Source organism: Tenrec ecaudatus, chromosome 2 (genome assembly GCF_050624435.1).
Source record: "Tenrec ecaudatus isolate mTenEca1 chromosome 2, mTenEca1.hap1, whole genome shotgun sequence".
In the NCBI taxonomy this organism is placed as follows: Eukaryota; Metazoa; Chordata; class Mammalia; order Afrosoricida; family Tenrecidae; genus Tenrec; species Tenrec ecaudatus.
In genome coordinates, this window is record NC_134531.1 from 89,258,539 (window position 1) to 89,279,070 (window position 20,532).

Here is a 20,532-nt window from a genome sequence, read left to right on the forward strand (position 1 = left end):
TAGACACAACCTGCATCTGTACTGGATGCTAGTATCTCTTACTGGATCCATGACAGAAGTTTCTTCCCTGGCTTTTCGAATGTTGTTGGGGGTCTTTTCCTAGTGTGGTTTTGTTTGTTATTGTTATTGTTGGGTCTCCCAGATGTGAAACATGGGAGGATGCATTCATAATGATAATAACTAATAATAGGGATCTAGGGAATGTAAGGGTGGGGAGTGGGTGATAGGGAGGGGAAGGGAATTATGGGAGTAAATAATGAAGACAGGAGGGGGGAGGGAGCACTAGAACAGATTATGATTGCATAATTCATATTAAAGGCAATTTAACCATCCAGGTGGGGAGGATGCTCTAAAATTGAAGTGGGGGTGATTGTACAATTCTTCTTGATATGATTGAAAGATTGAACTATTAGATTATATAATGTGTAAATTATGTGCCAATAAAACTGTTGGAAAAAAAGGAAAAAAGAATGTTAGTCAAGTATAATTAAGTGGTTACTTTCTTCTGGGATATACTTTCTACCTGCTTCAATTCCTTAATGCCACTGTATTTTTACATTTGCAGGTACTGAATATACACGTTCTTGATGATGATATTCCTGAGCTCAATGAGTATTTCCGTGTGACCTTGGTGTCTGCCGTTTCTGGAGACGGGAAACTAGGCTCCACTCCCACCAGTGGTGCAAGCATCGATCCTGAGAAGGAAACGACAGACATCACCATCAAAGCCAGTGACCATCCACACGGTAACCCAGCCCTTTTGCAGATGCAGTTTTATCTTCACTAAGGGGGACTCAGGTGTGGGGGCACCCACTTAGGAGACTTCTGAATGACTGAAGTAGAATTCCTCAGACCCTGAAAAACCTATGCTACCATCGTGAGCAATATTGTTCACTAAAGCAAATGTAAAGATCTTTCCTAAACTTCAATAGTGTGCTGATTTGGATAGTTAATGGACAGTTATGTAAAATGATCACAGTGACTTCATCTGGCTATCACATTTTAAAATTAAAAAAATGCCACACTATGATCTGAAAGCCTCTAAAGAGTGCTTTGTAATTTATATTTCATCATGCTTCAGAAAGTGTACTTCTTATTGCATATTTACAGTAGCATCATTTTTTGAAAAGGGATAATTTGTTAATTTGTAAACCATCGCAGAATGTTTCTTTATTGAAACAAATGTAAATGGGAATAAAGCAAGAAAAGCACCCGTTAAAAGGGATAGGTAAGAAACTCGGGAGGTTCTTCAACTCTTGTTTTCAAAGCTAAGTTATTTAAAAAGTGCGAATACTTCCGGATGCCATTAATTCAGTTCGACTGTGAGTGTGAAAAAGAATGTTAGAAAGTCACTTAGGTGAAGAGGTTTGAAAATATGTATTTTAGAGCCACATTGCTATTGACGTTTAAGAAAAATAAAACTACCCCAAACCTTCTCTTTTTTTGCTAAAGACGAGGACAAAGGACAAGGGCAACAACAATTTCTTAAAAATTTTAACTTTCTAAAGACTGTGCCAAAAGAATGCTGATAAACTTTGTTAACATTTTTTTCTAAGTGAATGCCCTCCAAAAATTAGAGTGTGGTTAGAAATAATTGTGTAATACGGTTTCAAAGGGATAGGAAGTTCTCTCTCAGCTAAGTGGGGAAAGGACGATGAGGCTGCTTCTCTTTGTGTCCACCAGGCTTGCTGCAGTTCTCCACAGGGCTGCCTCCCCAGCCAGAGGACGCAATGACCCTGCCCGCAAGCACCGTTCCACACATCACTGTACAGGAGGAAGAGGGAGCGATCCGCTTACTGGTTGTCCGTGCACAAGGACTCTTGGGGAGGGTATTGGTGGAATATAGAACGGTTCCGTTGACAGCATTCAGTCCAGAGGACTACCAGGTAGCTCCTTTAATCTTTTTAAGCCTTGTTTGTTTCTTAAAAGCAATTCTCTTGGAGAATTGGCAGGGGCTCGCACACTGTAGAACACATTCAGCAAAGGACACAAGCACTGTTGGCTTTCCAGCATTTTCACTTGAGTGAAATTAAGCTATTTTCATGCACCAAAGACTGACACGCTGTCGATAATTACCTTAGTGATTTCTTTTAGACATGTAGCGAACATTGCTTGTTTTAATGTTACCAGTTTTGGTTTAATTTATCCAAGATTATATATTTCCCACATTTTAAGTCCTGCTTACATCTACGTAGCCCTGGTGATGTAGTGGGTTAGTCTGCAACAGCAAGGTCGGCAATTCAAAGATCAGTCGCTCAGAGACAGAGAGGCTTTCTGCTCTAGTCATGATTTACAGCCTCAGAAACACAAAGGGGCAACTCCACTTTCTCCTGTAGGCTCTTGATGAGTTGGAATGGACTAGATGGCAGTGCATTTACATTCAGCCATCCAACAAAACTAAATTTTCAAAGAGAATGGATTTCTATTTCTTTTGACATTATTCGCCTCAAGTGGTTTGGAGCACGTTACAGAGCAGAACACCGTCATGTGTAGAACCAGAAGAGCCCCTCAGGGTGGAAGGCACTCAGGCACAGCTGCGGGAGAGCTGCCTCCTCAGAGGAGAGTCGGCCACAGTGATGCGCAGGAAATAAAGTCAGAGGGAAGACAACTCTTTGGATCTTCATTTGCTGATGAGGCATGACTCAAAATGAGAAGAAAGAACTGCAAACATCGATTAATAATTAGGACTTAGGATATGTAAAATATGAATCTGGAAAAGCTGGAAGATATAAAAATGCAAAGCAATGCATAAACACTGATAATCTAGGCATTGATGAGCTGAAATCGATAGGTAGTGGGTTATTTTGAATGAGAAAATCATGTAGTTTATCAAGCTAGGAATGGCACATTCAAGGGGAATGGTGATGCGTTCATTGCCCAAAAGGACATTTCAAGATGTCCTTTTGGAGTACAGTACTCTCCGTGCTAGGCTAATATCTGTCAGCATACTAGGACATCCAGCTAATTTAACTTTCGTTCACATGTGTGCACCAACAATTAAGGTAATGGTGCAGAAATGGAAAAAAATGAAAACAAGTCTTGAAGAGCCAAAATATGACTTTGAGTATATTCCATTTAAATTTCAAGAACATCTTATGAACAGATTTGACACATTGAACACTATTGACAGAACACTTGATGAGCTGTGGAATGACATCAAGAACATCATACATGAAGAAAGCAACAGGTCATTAAAAACACAGGAGAGAAAAAAAAGATCAAAGTGGATGTCATAAGAGACTCTGAAATTTGCTCTTAATCATAGAGTAGCTAGAGCAAATAGAAGAAATGATGAAGTCAAAGAACTGAACAAGAAAGCTCAGAGAGCACCTTAAGAAGACAAAGTAAAAATAATCATATATATATATATATCATCAAGAGTTCATGAGGGAGAGGAGGCAGAGACGGGGAGGAAAAAATGAGCTAATACTAAGGTTCAAGTAGATAGAAAATGTTTTGAGGATGATGATAGCAACAAATGTACAAATGTGCTTGACACAATGCATGTATGTATGGATTGTCGTAAGTGTTGTATGAGCCCCCAATAAAATGGTTTTTAAAAGACCACAAAGTAAAATATTGTAATGCACAAAAAACTAGAGTTAGAAACCCCAAAATGAAGATGCACTCAGTATATAAAAAAATTGAAAGATATAAAGAAAAAAATCAAGCCTTGAATTGCAATACTGAAAGATTCTATGAGCAAAATATTGAATGATGCAGGAAGCTTCACAAGAAGATGGGAAATGTTACACAGTCACTGTACCCAAAAAAGTGGTTAACAGTCCACGATTTCAGGTGCAACTCCACCGTTTGCTTATGAGCAAGAACCAATGGTGCTGAAGGAAGAAGTTCAAGCTTCACTGAGTATATTAGCCAAAAAACAAGGCTCCGGAACTTTATGGAATGCCAATGGAAAATGTTTCAGTAAACAAATGAGGCTCTGCATGAAGCGGTTCATATTTGTACCAATTCCAAAAACATGACCAAGCAGAGGGCCAGAATTTTAGAACCATAGCATTAATATCACATGCAAGTAAAATTGTACTGAAGATCATTAAAAAAATTGCAACAGTACATCAACGGGCGCTACCAGAAATTCAAGAAGATTCAGACTAGAACATGAAACAAGGGAAAGCTGATATCAGGTGAATCTTGGCTGAAAGCATAGAATATCAGAAATATGCTTACTTGTGTTTTATTGACTATACCAAGAAATTCAACTATGGAGATTATAAGAAACTATGCATAGCTTTTCAAATAACGAGAATTCCAGACCTTTCTTTTTGCGTGTGGGCTGATGTGAAACCTGTAACGGGGTCTGGAGACAGCAGTTCTGACAAAACAGGTGGATACTGCATGGTTTAAAGTCAGGAAACATGTGCATGAGAGTTGCATCCTCTTACCACACTGATTCAATCTGTAGGTTGAGCAAATAATTAGAGAACCTGGACTATATCAGTCTGGAAGGGTGCCTTATGCAGATGACATAACTGACTGGGAGGTGGACTTGAAGCACTTGCTGATAAAGATAAAAATTTCAGCCTTCAGTATGGATGACAACTCAATGTAAAGAAAATCAAAATCCTCCCAACTGGACCAATAGGTAACATCATGATACATGGAATAAAGACTGAAGTTGTCAAGGATTTCATCTTGAGTGGATCCAGTATCAATGGAAGCATATGGAAGCAGCAGTCAGGAGATCAAGCTAGACATCGCATTGGGTAAATCAGACGCACAAGTCACGCCATTTGCAGTTGCCTCCTATGTATGTGAAAGTTGGACTTTGATACATTTGAATTATAGTGCTGGTGAAGAATTTTGAAAGTACTTTGAATTACCCAAAGTATCAACAAATCTGCATTGGGAGAAATACAGGCAGAATGGTTCTTAGAAGCAAGGGTGTCATGATGTACTTTGGACTTGTTATCAGGAGAGATCAGGCCCCGGAAAAGGACTTCACGCATGGCAAAGCAAGGGCAATGATAAAAAGGGAGACCACGAAGGAGACGGAATGACACAGTGAACCCAGACTTAACAACTGTGAAGCCTGTTCAGGACCAGACAGTGTTTGGTTCCGTTGTGTGAGTCACTATGAGTTTGAACTGACTTTGGGCACTTAACAACAGCAGCAACAGCAGCAACAGCAGCAACAACAAAAATAGGAGTTGGCTTCCAAGTGTTTGTGGAAAAATATCTTTAAATTCCTTTTTTTCACATTTGTTTTTGAAGCTCCCTCATATGTAATAAGGAGAATTCCTTTTGTTTCTCTGAAACTAATTCTTTAGGAATTTAAGAATATCATATATTAAGATTATCATTTTTCTTGACTACTTTTTAGATGAGTAGGTAAAAATATCCTTCTGGTTTATTTAATTGAAAAATATTAATTTAGTATTTATATTAAATTTATTTCATGACATTGCATATTATCTATTTTATTTTTTACTTAGGCTTCTCTGATATGTAACAAATTGAAACATAACAACTGTTCACACATTGTAAGTTCATATACAAAATAACTATAACAATGGAATAATGTTGTATTTCTTTTTCAGAGCGTTGCTGGTACCTTAGAATTTCAACCAGGAGAAAGATATAAATACATTTTTGTTAACATCACTGATAATTCTATCCCTGAATTGGAAAAATCTTTTAAAGTTGAATTGTTAAATTCTGAGGGAGGAGGTAAGTTTAGTGATTCAACATTTTCAAATATTTGCATTTCCACTGACTAAGATGACAGTAGATTTCATTAAGGAAATATGTGCCTTTGAATGAACTTGAATCCCTTTTTAAAATGAATGAAGGTCTAATTTTTAGAGAGGGCAGCTTGAGGACTGATAATTGTTTAAGGGTTATGTTGGAAACTTTCTGATTCTTAGTCCAATTCATTGATTAAAAAATTGTCTCTCTACATAATTTTTGATACTGGTTTTAAAAATATATATATTTAACTTATGCTTTTATACACATACTTTTTCTGTTAGCTTTCATCAATTATGAATTAATATCTCTATGTGTTTATTCTGTGGTCATCATTTTTCATGTGGTTTTGTTCTGCTTACTACCTATTACCCTTTTCTTAAAATAGTTGTGCTTTTAGGACAAATAGAACTGCAAGGAGTCACCAAATTGTAGTGTCAGTAATAGGTGTCCATGCTATACCTGTCTCCTGTCTTCTTTTCCCTCCCCTGCTTTTGACTTTAGAAGTATCACCAGGTATAGGATAGGTTAAAATTTGGGCCTGTTAAATTATCTTTTACAACTTGATTTTCAATGAAATAAGTTCAGAAGAAGTTCCAAACCTATTTCTTTTTCCTCAGTTCTAATATTCAAGAAGATGAATACTAAAGGTTTTTTTAGTCTAAAACTCAGTTTTTAGGAAAAAAACTCATCTGAATTGATATGAGGATATTTATGATCTTTATTTAACCCTCTTTAGACTGATTATTTTTGTTTCCATGTAGGAGTATATGTGTTCAATAATAGGATGCTACTGGGTAGGTTATACAATGCATACACATACACCACATATCTGTAAACTTTCGATTTAATGTTTATGAAATTGAGGGTTGGAATGATATGCATTAGAACATTCCCTTCTCTTATAAGACCTAGTGCCTTTATTATGGAATGCCGTTTGGTGAATATAAAGGTGAATAAGACTTCATGGTATTAAATAAGTTATCTTATATGAAGGACAGGAGTATTAAAAGGTTTTTATTTTCGAATAAGTGGGACTTAGGGTATCTACGCAACATTCAGGAGCCCTCGTGGGGCAAGGCGTAAGCACGTAGCTGAGAAGCTGTGGTGTGAATCCATCAGCTGCCTCCATGGTGGAAAGATGTGGAAATCTGTTTTGGTAGGTTTGCAGCCTTAGACAGCCATCCTATGGAGCATTTCTCCTCTGCTCTGCAGGGTCTCTTTCAGTAAAATCGTCGATTCAACAGCAACTTTTGTTGTTTTTGTTTGCAGCATTTCCCAAAAATCCGGTTCCATGTTTCTAAAGCATAGGTTAAACCTAGCAAGGAGATCTAGCAAGTTGAGGGAGTAGAGATCAAACTGTCACAACTTGGCAGAATGCATGGAACGGTGGACACATGCTAGATGGCTTACTCAGCAGGTGTCATGTAAAAATACCAGCTTTGCTCATCTTCCAGAGACACGTGCTCCCAGTTCGAAATTATTATCTTTATGATATGAATTTCATTAATAGAAAGGTCCCTGTACCGTGTTTGAAAGTTGTTCTTTGTATCATTTATGACGCAATGCTAGCAACGTATGTTAGTGATTATTACGTAGAATGAATTAACAAAGAAGCATCAGTTTATCCTCAGAAATTGTATTCATGATGATAGTAGTCTTGGTGATTTTATATAAAATATTTTCTTCCAATATCAAGGCTAGGCATTGTCATATTTTACTTACACATAGCTGCTCATATGCAAACTAAATAATTTATTAGTAAACAATAATGGTGGGGAATCTAATTTTCTAATTAGTTGGAGTTGGAGGTGGAGGAATCGGATACTGGCCTCTATTCCTGGAGCATTCCAGGTGGGCACTGGATAATAAATGAAAGAGCAGTGGGTGCTAAGTGATGCTGCAGGTCCAGGACGGATGACTTCTCCCACACTGTTAGGGGAGCCAGAGCACACCGAGGTTGAACTTTGAAGCACTTTCTCATGACTTTGAGCCCTTTCATATTTTAGATAATGTGGGAGCAAATAATACCACTAGATAACTCCTGTAATTCCCTTTTGCCTTTTAAGTCTGTGAAGTGATTTTAGGTCCAGGGCAGCAATAAATTCCCTTATCTTGTGCTTTCAATCCTACTGAGGGACAGACAGAGCAGCCATATGACACAGTGTCAGTCAAAGTACTGTTACCCCCTTCTTTTCCACTACTATTTTCACAGCTCTCAGTATTTGATAAAGTAACAGTTGGGGCATGACAGGTATCTAAAGAGCCCTGGTGGTGCAGTGGCTAAGCTATTTGAAAAGTATAACTTTCTTTTTATTAGATTCCTTATCTTTTGCCACAGTGCTTTTTTATTTTCGGTGTTATTTATTTTCCACTATTTGATGTGCTCTGTGCAACACTATAAAAGATGGCCTCCTTTGTAGGTGAGAAAACCGAGGTGCCAAGAAGTGCAGTGAGTTGCTGAAGGGCTTTTCGTTGATACGTCTCATGACCAGGGCAGAAGCAAAGGATTTTGAACTTCAGATCTAGGCCTCTTTCACAAGGCTAGTGGTGAAAGGGTATTGAGGTTGTGACTGACACATGTGGCATAGATTTGAATGTGTGGCTGGAGGGAAATATTGGATATATTTTCTTGAGTGTAAGTAAGGCAATTGTTGGTTTGTGGGAGTAAGGCAACTTTTATAGGTATGTGGGCCTAAAAACACAGATTATATTTAAATTTTAATATTGATTATGGCACATATTTATAGTAAATACATATTTAAATAATGATGTAATATTTAAAACTATGTACATTGTGGTAAATAAGTGAAAGTTTAAAAATACAATTAAATAGACAGAAATCGGAAATCCATATTAAAATTTTTTCATGGCTTATTTCCTGAAATTTTGGTAAATTTTTAACATGCTTAATGCTATACTTTTACCATTTGAAATAATCAAATTTGCTAAGGCAGGATGGCTTATTGGCTGAATATTACTGCATTTCCCTCCTTGCTTATTATATTTTTAAGAACTGTCAATTTTCTCATTGTGTCCATGTGTATTGTGTGGGTTGTGTCTCTGTGTGTCTCCTTGTGAAGTGGCTGAACTGTTTAGGGTTGATGGCAGTGGTAGTGGTGATGGGGACATGGAATTCTTCCTCCCAACTATTCACAAACGCGGTAAGCAGCTCTGCCAAGGCCCTTTATGATCTGATCATAAGTTTTCATTTCAAGGTATCATTTTAGAAATACTAATAATAGCCATCAATGGACACATACTATCTGTAGGTTCTTTACATACAGCATACAATGAAATGTGACTGTCACTTTGTGCTGGGCTGTTGGTTCCCTCTTATACTGTGGTCACCTAAACAAGGGTGAAGTTAGAGTTCAATCTCTGCCTGGCCCTTACAACCTTACAGCAGTTTTTCTGATTCTAATCATTATAGCAATATATATATATATATATATATATATATATATATATATATATATATATATATATATATATATTCACAGTCACATTTTGAAAGAAGATCAATTTAATTTTATAAAATAGGTATAATTTGATTTTGAAATATCATTTATGTTTTATTTCGACCAAGGATTGTGGATGTGTTTCTTGAATATGACTTATAAAAACAAGTACGTAAAAACATTTTACATAGGTCTGATTACTCTAAAAATAGAAAAGTAATCTCTTTATAGTTTCATTATAAATAATCAAGCCTATCTCCTAATTAAAAAAATAAATGAATTGTTACATGCTATTCATACCTACGGTAGTTACTTGACTTTTTTACATGTAGTATTTAATTAAACCAAATGGGGAAAATTGAAAAAATAAATAGAAAATCAGTGTTCCAATTAATGAGTGTGGTTATCAAAAAAGAAGAGGTTTGAAGTGTATGCATCTATAAACATGATTCATTCTTTAACCTTATCAACGTTTTTTCTAGATAAAGATAACATAGTTAGAATATATGTTTACTGAGGTAGACCGCCAAGGAACCTAAAATGTTTCTTCTTCACAGAGTCAGGTTTTCGGTTTTAGGGTCCCGACTCATGTTTGCTCCCTCTGCTCGCTCCTGACTTCCGTCTGTGCCTCCTGTGGCCTCCGTGTTTGATTTCTCGGTAATGCTTGGAATCGTGTACTCTTTATGCAGCTATAACTACAACTGAAACTTGGATATACTTCTTGGGAAAAAATAACTATGTCTTTAGATCTTGACATTGATTTAGATACAAGAATGTAGTGTCTAAGACGGAGAGGCAGATTTATGCCGTAATTTAACAACGAAGCAGGCCTAGATGTTTAGAGAAACGACTGTTTCATAAAGGTGAGGGGCCTTTTGGCTCATGTTTGTCTGAGGCCAGCGAAGGTCGTGGGAGACTGTCCTCATTTAGTCTGTGTGGAAGAATGTTCTCTTTCATGGAGAAGAAAAAGAACAGCGAGGTTTCCTTATTCATCTCCTCGTACGTATGTAGCGCTTGTAGACAACGTTGGTGCCAAAGTGGAGAGAGGTCATAAGTGCATGAATGTGTGTGACAACCATTGATGCCTGTCTTTCTGTATAAAACAAATTAGAGCTGACTCAATGAATGGAATGATTCTTTTGGAAAAAAGTACGTTGTTCCCGTTGGTTTGTAAATCACCAATTAACGTTTTCTCGCCATTTGTTGGCACTTATTCCTCCAGCTTGCCTAGGCGTGGCTTCCCACATTCTCGTGACAGTCGCGGCTTCTGACCATGCTCACGGTGTGTTTGACTTTAGCCCACAGTCACTCTTTGTCAGTGGGACTGAGCCAGAAGATGGCCATAGCACTGCTATTTTAAATGTGAGTACAATTGCCTCCATCGTTTCTGGACACGTGCTGTTCTTTTAAAAGTCTGCTTTATTGCACTATGAAAATGTGTTGTCTTTATTTAGTATGTAGTTTTCTGTGTGGGAGGAGAATCAGTCTAATGACACAGAAACTTAAAAATATCAATTAAATAGTGATATGCTATTTGTTTTTATATCTCGCTTTGCATATAGATTTTTCTTCAGAGAAGTCACGCCCCCTTAAGGACTCTAATGGCAGGGTACCACCATTCTGTTGGACATAGATTTGTCTAGCAGTTTGAATTGACTCTGTTAACAAGATTTCTCCAAAATCTCAATCTTTAAATACAACAAAATTTGGTTTTTTCACTTAGGGCAGCTGTGCAACATAAGTTGGGAAGGGCTTTGATCGTTACAGTCACTTAGGGACCAACGCCTCCATCGAAAATGTTCTTCCACTGTCACAAAGGGCGAAAGCCTGAATGTGGAGGATTGCCTAGAGGCTCTTATAGCCTCTTTCTGAAACTAATTTCCATGATGTCCTTGAACATTTCCTTTGTCAAGCCACATGGCCAAGTCTGTGGGTGGAGAAGCTAATTCTCTTCTTGTCAGAACATTTGTCAGCAGCAATAGAAATAAGAACCGTGTATGTGTGCGTGCATGCGCGTGCGCGTGTGTGGGAATTAAGCAGACTATTATTATTATGTACTCAGAGGTGTCCCTCAGCTTTCTTTTGATTTCCTACAGTGAACAAGTAAAAAACACTTGAGATATAACTCTTTAGTGCTCTTTTGATACATTTTCAGTGATGTACTAAAGAATCAGTGGAACAACTTTAAAAGGGAAAACTACGCAAAGAAAAGAGAATGGGACAAAATTGTGAAATTATTTTCTAATTTTATTTTGAATTTAAATTCACATTGTAAATGCATAACATTACGTTCATTTGGGACTTATTTGGAGAATCTTTAAGCCTTCATTCTTACGATATTATTGACAAAAGCATTTTTTCCTTCTTAGATGTATTTGTTTTCCCTTTGTCTAAACACATTTTAATATAATTGTGATATTTGTAATGTATTGGAGATAAAATTAAAATTAAATGTTATGTGTTTAAAAATATTTTACAGACAACTTTTTAGGAAATTGTCACTCATCTATTTCTTGCAGTGCAGTCTGAACCTTATTTGAAGTAAACGTGAAGTTCCGCGAGTATGCTTCAATGTAAAATACTATATGTAGTCAAATTAATTATGTATGATTTATTGCTGAGTATGTTACAGTTGCAGACAAGGTACAGTTATAATTTAGTTAAAAGCTAAAATGTCCATTCAAATTTTAATTTTAATGACTATTCAATTTTGAAAAGTTTATATAAAATAAAAAAATTTTTTGACATGTAATGACCATATCTCTTTAACCTCAAATCAATTAGGTAATTCCTCTTTTAATACCTATTAATGTTTCCTAGGTGATGAGAAGTCATGGCGCACTGTCTCAGGTGACCTTGCATTGGAGCATAGACTCGGATCCTGACGGTGATCTCGCCTCCACCTCTGGCAACATCACTTTTGAGATTGGCCAGACAAGTGCCAACATCACAGTAGAAATATTGCCAGATGAAGTTCCAGAACTGGATGAGGCGTTTTCTGTGTCTCTCCTTGATGTCTCCAGTGGTTCTTTAGGCATTCACGTCGATGCGATATTGACAGTTTTGGCTAGTGATGATCCCTATGGGGTATTCATCTTCTCAGAGAAAAATAGACCCATCGAAGTTGAGGAAGCAACCCAGAACATCACATTGTCAATAATAAGGTTGAGAGGCCTCATGGGAAAAGTCAGAGTTATGTATGCAACAATAAATGACATGGAGAAACCTCCTTATTTTCCACCTAATTTAGCCAGAGCAACTCGAGGAAGCGACTACCTACCAGCTTCTGGATTTGTCCATTTCAGAGTTAACCAGAGTGAAGCCACAATAACTATTTCAATTGTGGATGATGATGAACCAGAAAGATCAGAATCTGTGTTTATTGAATTACTGAACTCTACTTTAATAGAAAAAGTACAAGATCGTCCAAGTAAGTATACATTAATGTGTTACTATTATTAAAAATAGGAATCCTAAGACAGTAGACATAGAATTAGACAATGAAAATTCCATAAAAATACTGAATCAAGCTCTAATTTTAAAAGAGTCATCTTCAGAAAGTTTATTTGTAAGGGAATAGTAAACAGAACACTATCTGGAAATCTTTCTCTTTTTTAAAAGTCAATTCAGTTCTAAATTTTAGGAACTTCTATTTAATTCATAACTATCAGACTTTTGGATTCAAACTATACAGGCTACAACATGTTAGTCCCGGTTGACTAGAGAAACAAATCCAGATATATGTTAAGAGAGAGCTTTATGCTTGAAGATAAACAATCGGCCATCTAGCTCAGAAGCAAGAAAGCCCAATGGAAGAAGCACACCAGCCGGTGTGACCACGAGGTGTCGAAGGGATCAGGTATCAGATATCAAAGAACAAAAAATCATATTGTGAATGAGGGTTAGTGTGGAGTGGAGACCCAAAGCCCATCTGTAGACAACTGGTCATTCCTTTACTGAAGGGTAGCGGGGAGGAGACGAGTCAGTCAGGGTGCAGGGTAGGAGCGATGAAACATACAACTTTCCTCTAGTTCTTATATGCTCCTTCCCCCCACTATCATGATCCCAATTCTACTTTACAAATCTGGCTAGACCAGGGAATGTACATTGGTACAGATAGGAACTGGAAACACAGGGAGTCCATGATGGATGACTCCTTCAGGACCAGTGGTGAGAGTGGCGATGCCTGGAGGGTGGAGAGAATGTGGGGTAGAAAGGGGAACCGATCACAAGTATCTACACATAACCTTTTCCCTGTGGGATGGACAACAGGAAAGTGGGTGAAGGGAGACGTCAGACAGCATAACATATGACAAAATAATAATTTATAAATTATCAAGGGTTCATGAGGGAGGGGGAGCAGGAAGGGAGGGAAAATGAGGAGCTGATATTAAGGGCTCAAGTACAAAGCAAATGTTTGGAGAATAATGATGGCAACAAATGTACAAATGTGCTTGACACAATGGATGGATGTATGGATTGTTAGGAATTGTATGAGCCCCCAATGAAATGATTTTTAAAAAAGAGAGAGAGCTTTATATCAAAGAACAATTATGTATTGAGAAAGCATGCCAGCCCTGTTCAGATCAAGTCCATAAGTCTGATATTAGCCCCCAAATCTGATACTAGTCCATAAATTCATCTCTAGACTCATGCAGGACATGCAATGATGAAGAATGCAGGAAGATCACAGGCCAGTGGTGGAATCATGTCAGCCCTGGTGCGAGTCTCCATGTGGCTCCTCCAGCTCTAAGGCTCTAGCTGTACTCAGCATAGCTCCATGTGGCTTGTCAGCAAGAAGATAAAGCAGAGAGTGTACATGTGTCCCACCCCTGGGGAGGAAGAGAGGAGTTCCCAGGATCCTCAGGAGAAGGCCATGACTGCACAGAGGCACCATTGGCTATGACCTGATTGACAGGCTAGACAAGTTGACAGGCGATTATGTCGCTGTCTCACATATCAACAAGCATGAAGATGCTGCAAACCAGGAAATGTTTTATACTGCCATGAAACATGAAGTTTTCAATGGCAGCAAACAGCAATAAGAACAGCAATAGTATTTTGTTATGTATTGTAGCTTCGCAAACATCTGGGAGTTCCCAGGGTAATCCTGGTAGCAAGACCCTGGAGTTTTTTCTCTTTGATCAATTTCTCGAAGATTCCCTAACCAGTGGGGCTGTGTGTATTGGCGAGGGATAATTTAATATCCGTTTTAGAACAATATGATTAGGGAACACAGAAGGTTTTCTGAAGGAAACTAGAGGTTTGGCGGATAAGCGTTGGGTTGCTAACCACAGGTCAGAGGTTCCAACCCAACAGTTGCTCATCAGGAGAAAGATGAATCTGTCTGCTCATATAAAGATTTGCCACGTCTGGGAAATGCTAAGTGTTATAATGGACTCAATGCGAGCGAGTTTGAAATTATATTGCCCCAAATATAAGATCTTGAGGTCTACACATTGCCTATATTTGGTCATATGGACTAATGTTTCTTATAAATAAGTTTCTTGACCTTATAACACCAGGAAAATGTATTGCATAGAGTGAGCACCATTCTTTCTTGAAATGCAACTAATCACAATTGAAGGAACCTTACTTTATAACAAAAGAGCAAACATTAAGTCTTCAGATCACAATCAAGGCTCAACATTCTCACTTAATACCACCGTTCTTTAAAAAATAAAAACAAACCAATTCTAAGATTTAAGACCAGCTGTAATAGCAAATAAGTTACAATAAAACTGAATAATTAGTCTTATTAATTACAAACAATAAAACACAGCCCAGTTTTTAGGGAACTTGCAGTTCATTGTGTAAAATAGAAGTAAAACCAGGAAGGCATACTGTCGAGGATGATCGCAGAGACTGTGAAGTCTGGTGTAGACAGCTCGTGTTCTCGTGTCATATGTATGGTGTGATACATCCATTGAAACCCCAGCTTCCTTATCTGAAATAAAGCAATATGATTGGGTGTTAATAAGATAACGATCAAAAGTTAATAGTGACTTACATGTAGGAAGCACTCAATATATTATTGGCAATGGCTGTTATAATAAAGTACCATATGTGGAGGATGAATGAGCTAAAGGGTCAGAGAAGCACTCAAAATCAATTCATGCTCACTTAGTTCCTAGAACGGTGCCGCATACTCAGAGACATTTAGAATAAGCAAGAGCTGTGGTGTGAAATAATTAAAGGAGAAGTGAATGCAAACTGATATGATAGTCACTCAATTTTAGTTGACAAAATCAATCCAGGATCTGATAGGTCCTTTGTTCTTGCTTATGGCTAAGGCGAGCACTGGGAAAAGACTGGTAATTTGCTCCTGGATGAGGCCAAGTACAGGATGAAACAATGTGAAATAATTGAAGATGCTAAAGCCAGGTTGAGGAGGTATTACAGGTACTGAGCAATCGAGTAGAACACTCTGATAAGATGTTTGCTACTCTGTCAAACACATACTAGTATAAGATCTTAGGTAATTTCTTCAATTTCTTGTGTCTCTGATTCTTCATCTGTAAAATACATACATTAAAACAGACCTATGCACAAAATGATTTAATTTGGGGATGAAAAAATTGCTACAAAATCGAAGAATCCCCTCCCTTCCCCACAAAAAAACCAAAAACAAACAAACAGCAAACTTACTGCCACCGTGTCCGTTTTGCCTCATGGTGACACTATGGAACAGAGTAGAAATGCCATTGTGGGTTTCTGAGACTTTATGGGAGTAGAAAGCCTCCTCTTTCTCTAGAGGAGCAGCTGGTGGTTTCAAACTGCCGACCTTGTGGTTATTAGCCCAATGCACAACCACTGCGTCACCAGGGTTCCTTATAAAGTTGAAGAAATTTTATTGAACCGAAATACTAAAATACCAAAGAGCTCTTGTTTCTCAAGATATCCTCCTCCATCTAATCGCTGCACTTCTAAATTTAGGCAGTGTTTTCATTTCTCCAGTCCTTCCGCAATGATTTTGTGATCTTAAACTTAGAGCTTTGATATTCTTGATAGAATCAAATTATGTTCCCTGTTGATGTTCTTTGAGTTTGGAGAACAAAAAAGGAGGCTGCTGGGGCATGGTCGGGGCTGTAGGATGGATGAGGTAAGATTTCCCAAGGAAATTCTCACAGAACAGCTTTGCAGAATGGGGGTGGGGTGGGGGCAGGGAGGGAAAAATCCCTCAAACAATTTTCCCGGCCTTTTTCTCACCAGTGCAGTTTTCAATTTTCTTCAAACTTTCATAAATTCCTTGATTTTCCTGTGTCCTTGAAGAAAATCTATTATGATTATCCTTTCACATTCCTCTAATAGTTGTTATAATACATGGTCTTCTGAATTGACCTCTCTGCCATGGATTTAACCGGCCCAGCAGACACCGTGGGGGCCGTGTTCTCATTGCACCTTTTGGTTGAAGGCTCCACTAGGAGACTAAGACACGTGTGTTTCTGAGACAACTGATCGCAGATCATGTTTAAACATGCTTTGCTTGGAATAAACTGGTATAAGTGAGAACTAGAACCCTAGTAAAAATGTTTTGGTTTTAAAAAAAATTAGCATATACTTCACATATCATACAATTTAATTAAGTCCTTCCAACGGGATAAGAAAATTTGTGTAATCATCAGCACAATCAATTTTAGAACTTTTTCTTCTCATGCTTGTTAACTCCTCATCCCCTCCCCCCATCCTCCTAGCTAGTTACCATGTCTGTAGATTCGCCTCTCCTGGATTTCATACACAGAAAATCATGCCAAACAGAACACAATCATACAAACTCATAAAGCAGGCAAAAAAACAAAAACCCCAACACCAATCATAAAATATTAACAACGGGAACTACTTTAAATGGAATCAAAAGGGAGATCAAATTATAAGGCGTTTAACCTATGTCTGCCACACTGGCTTTACGATGCTCTCTGTAGGATAGCAAGCCTGTTCACCTCCCTGCATATGATCAGAGAGGACACACGGGAGGCTTCATCCATGACGGGACCCTGCAGATGGATTTTGCCTTCCTCTGCCCTCCATAGACTTCTGCACAGCAGGTGTTTACAATGTAACTTCTGACACGCTTCCCTCCTTCGGATTTGGGTTTTACTATTTACAGTTGTGGGTTCACAAAGGCCGGTGTGCTGCTTCCATATGGATTCAGTTGACGCCTCCCTTAGATGGCTGCTTCTTTTAGGACAATTGTTGGAGACAACTAGGCCCACTTGGTCTGTTTCCATTCATCAGACTTTTCCTTGCTGGAGCCCTGGTGGCCTAGTTATGCATTGGACTGCGAACTCCAGGGTTGGCAGCCTTTCCATGGGATAAAGATGGCCTTTCTGCTCTCATAGAGACGTAGTGGAAACTCACAGGGGCAGTTCTCCCTCGTCCTACAGGATTGCCGTGCATCGGCATCAGCTCGATGCAGTGAGAGAGAGAGAATTCACCTTTACTTTTTCATACTTACTTTGGGTTAAATATTGATCATGTTGTCTTATATTGGTCATTCTTTAAAGGAACATGGTTGTCATGGAGATTGTGAGTTCATGAACCACTCTATTACTTGGGTACAATGTGCCCTCTGGGAGTAGCTTCAAATCCAAGGTCTAAGGTATCTCAGGGTGATGGTCTTGGCAGTTCCCCCATGGTAAGTTTTAAAATATTTAGACATTTGGGTTTAGTTTTATGTTTGGCTCCCATCCTGTCCAGGATGGCTTGGGTGTCCCTGGAGCAGAGTCAGTTTAGTAGTAGCTGGGCATCATCTAGTTCTTCTGGTCCCATTAGAGATGAGGCCATTTTTTTTGCGGCTGTTACCCTGTGACTTTGACTTCCTTCTTTATTTTTTGCTGCAAACAAGCAAAATAGCCGGGCCTTATTTATTTACATTGTGATGTGGGTGCAGATTTATAGAGAAAATTTGTTTTCCGTCCAACAATTTATGCACCTTTTGTTTTATTACAATACATGGCCTCATCTCAGGGCAATGGGACTCTGCTCACATGCTGCCTGGTTTCCCTGTTTCCTTTTGTCCTGACTTTCTGTCTCTCTCTGCCTTCCTACCTTTGCTTTATGGGCAAACGCTGAGACCTTTCGATCTCCGATGATTTTGGAGCATGTGGTGGTAGTGTTCACTTGAATAACCCTGCCATTTGGCTACTAAAATATGACGGCTGTGGGTGGGGTAGCCCCGATTTGAATGCTAACGAGTCGCGTTAAGCTTGCACGGCTCCACAGGATACTCACCACACCAGGATGTGCAACATTAGTTCTCTGAACTGTGCTATGCTGAGTGACTGAGTTGTCTCCGAAAACCGCTCCTACGTTTTCAAACTCAGTAAACCAGTCCTCTGTGGTTATTTCTAGGGTACACCTGTAACTGCTCCCTTACGGACTTAACACCTGACATATGCAAGGGAGTAGAAAAAGTCCATTACTTCTAAGCTTCATTTTTACATGAAGTTTTTGAAGACTTCTCATATATGTAAGCACTAAAACATGTGTCTACAGATAAAGCTATATGTTCACATCCCTGTACTCACAAATGCTTTCCTGTAGAACTATGTTCCTATATGTCTACCTATGTAACCACTCACGGCTTGGTGGTTACCTGCAGTTGTCATCTAGGGGATAGCATTCACCAAAAAGGTCTCTTCTTGTGTGCTACTTTGTCTTACTCGGCCTTGGACAAGTTGTGCCAGCTTCATCTGTGTTTGTGATTGCCTTCCTCATCGCCCAAAAGAACATGTGTCTGCTTTGCAGAGAGTGAGTCATCCTCCCACCTCCTCCATCTGTGGTAACCATCTGTATGTACCTCCTTCTTGGCTTTTTACACAAGAGACGTCATATAACAATGCTGGTGCTTTGCAAGTGACTTAGTTCGCTCAGCGCCACACTCTTCAGATTAATCTTGTACATCAACTTGTAATATCCACTCACTGATGAGAACTTGAGTTGTCACGAGTTTTCACTATTATGAATAATGCTTCAATAAACACAGATGCCAATAAACACAGATGCCCACATGTCTATTCATGGCACTGTTATTGGGTCACTAGGATATACTCTTAAGAGTGAGATTGTTGAGTTATAAGATATTTCAATTCTAGACCTTTTGAAGATGTGTCATACTGTTTTCCATATGAGATTTCCAGTAGCCTCAAAATCTCACCAGCGCTTGATGTTGCCGTCATTGTTTTCTTTAACACTGACATTTTTGCAGTGGGTGGGATGATACCTCGTTGTCATTTTGACTTTCATTCCGTAGTGGCCAATGTAGGGTTTTCACGCGTCAGAGTGTGAGTGGGTGGCAGTGGGTTTTGTTTTGAAATGCCTCGCGACATGGTGCACCTTTTTATGTGTTTGTTGGCCACTTGAAAGCCCTTGTGGGTGAAGTGCCTGGCCATGTCTTTTGTCCAGTTGTTTGATTGGATTATCTTCCTTTTTGTTTTTTAGTTGTTACAGTTTTCAACATATTGCAGAGACTAGACACTTCTGAGGCATGTTGTTTCCAAGGTCTAGTCTGCAAGGTCTGTTTGCTCTTTTGATAAAGTCTGTTGATTAGCCTTTAATTTGAGGTTAGGTATCTAGTTCATCTCTGTCATTCTTGTCTTTATAGTTGTATTGAATAGTTGATTTCTGAAGAACGTTAGGTTTCAAGAATATTTTTAATATATAAAAGAGAGAGAGAACACAAGTGGTGATCTCATGGACTCTTGCTGAGGCTTGGTGGTTGTTTTTGACCAGTTTTAAAAACTCTGATATACAAGATGCTTCAAACGTTTTGTGGAAACTAGCAGAATGGAAAGGTAATGGAGTATTTCTGTGATTTATTTGGACCTTCTGTCATATTAGTTTTCAACCATTTTCTTCTCTTTTTCAGTTGCAAATTCTCCACGCCTTGGGCTCAAGGTAGAAACTATTGCTCACCTAGTGATCTTGGCCAACGATGATGCATTTGGCACGCTTCAGCTTTCAGCGCCAGTGGTGAGAGTGGCAGAAAATCATGGTGGACCCATCATCAATGTGACCAGAACAGGAGGGGCATTTTCAGATGTTTCTGTGAAATTTAAAGCCGTGCCAATAACTGCAATTGCCGGTGAGAAAAGATCCTGAAGCAAGAGTGAATTGATTTCAAGGAACAGTGTAACCTTGATAACAAAATACCTTAAAGATTTACTTAGGGAAATAAATCCCCAAACAACGCTTTCCATCTTTCAAAGGCACAAATCTAGGGTTTATGTCATTTTTTTGGGGCACTGCATTTGTAGAGTTGTTGAAAATTGTTGGCAGCATTGTATGTGAATTCAAAATAAGACAACCAAGTACATCCAAACTAATGAAAAATAAATGGAGGAAAACATTGTTAGCTTTCCCC

General features: G+C 38.5%; 1 protein-coding gene across 1 annotated transcript in view; it reads left to right on the top strand.

Annotated features, from left to right (window-relative positions):
• The window catches only part of ADGRV1 (adhesion G protein-coupled receptor V1), a 724,059-nt gene that overhangs the window by 159,997 nt on the left and 543,530 nt on the right, over positions 1-20,532 (top strand). The window contains exons 25-31 of the mRNA XM_075542665.1: positions 566-746; positions 1,684-1,886; positions 5,562-5,691; positions 8,793-8,873; positions 10,393-10,532; positions 11,991-12,600; positions 20,038-20,253. Of these exons, the coding sequence (XP_075398780.1) occupies positions 566-746; positions 1,684-1,886; positions 5,562-5,691; positions 8,793-8,873; positions 10,393-10,532; positions 11,991-12,600; positions 20,038-20,253 (1,561 nt within the window). The remainder of the gene's footprint in view (positions 1-565; positions 747-1,683; positions 1,887-5,561; positions 5,692-8,792; positions 8,874-10,392; positions 10,533-11,990; positions 12,601-20,037; positions 20,254-20,532) is intronic.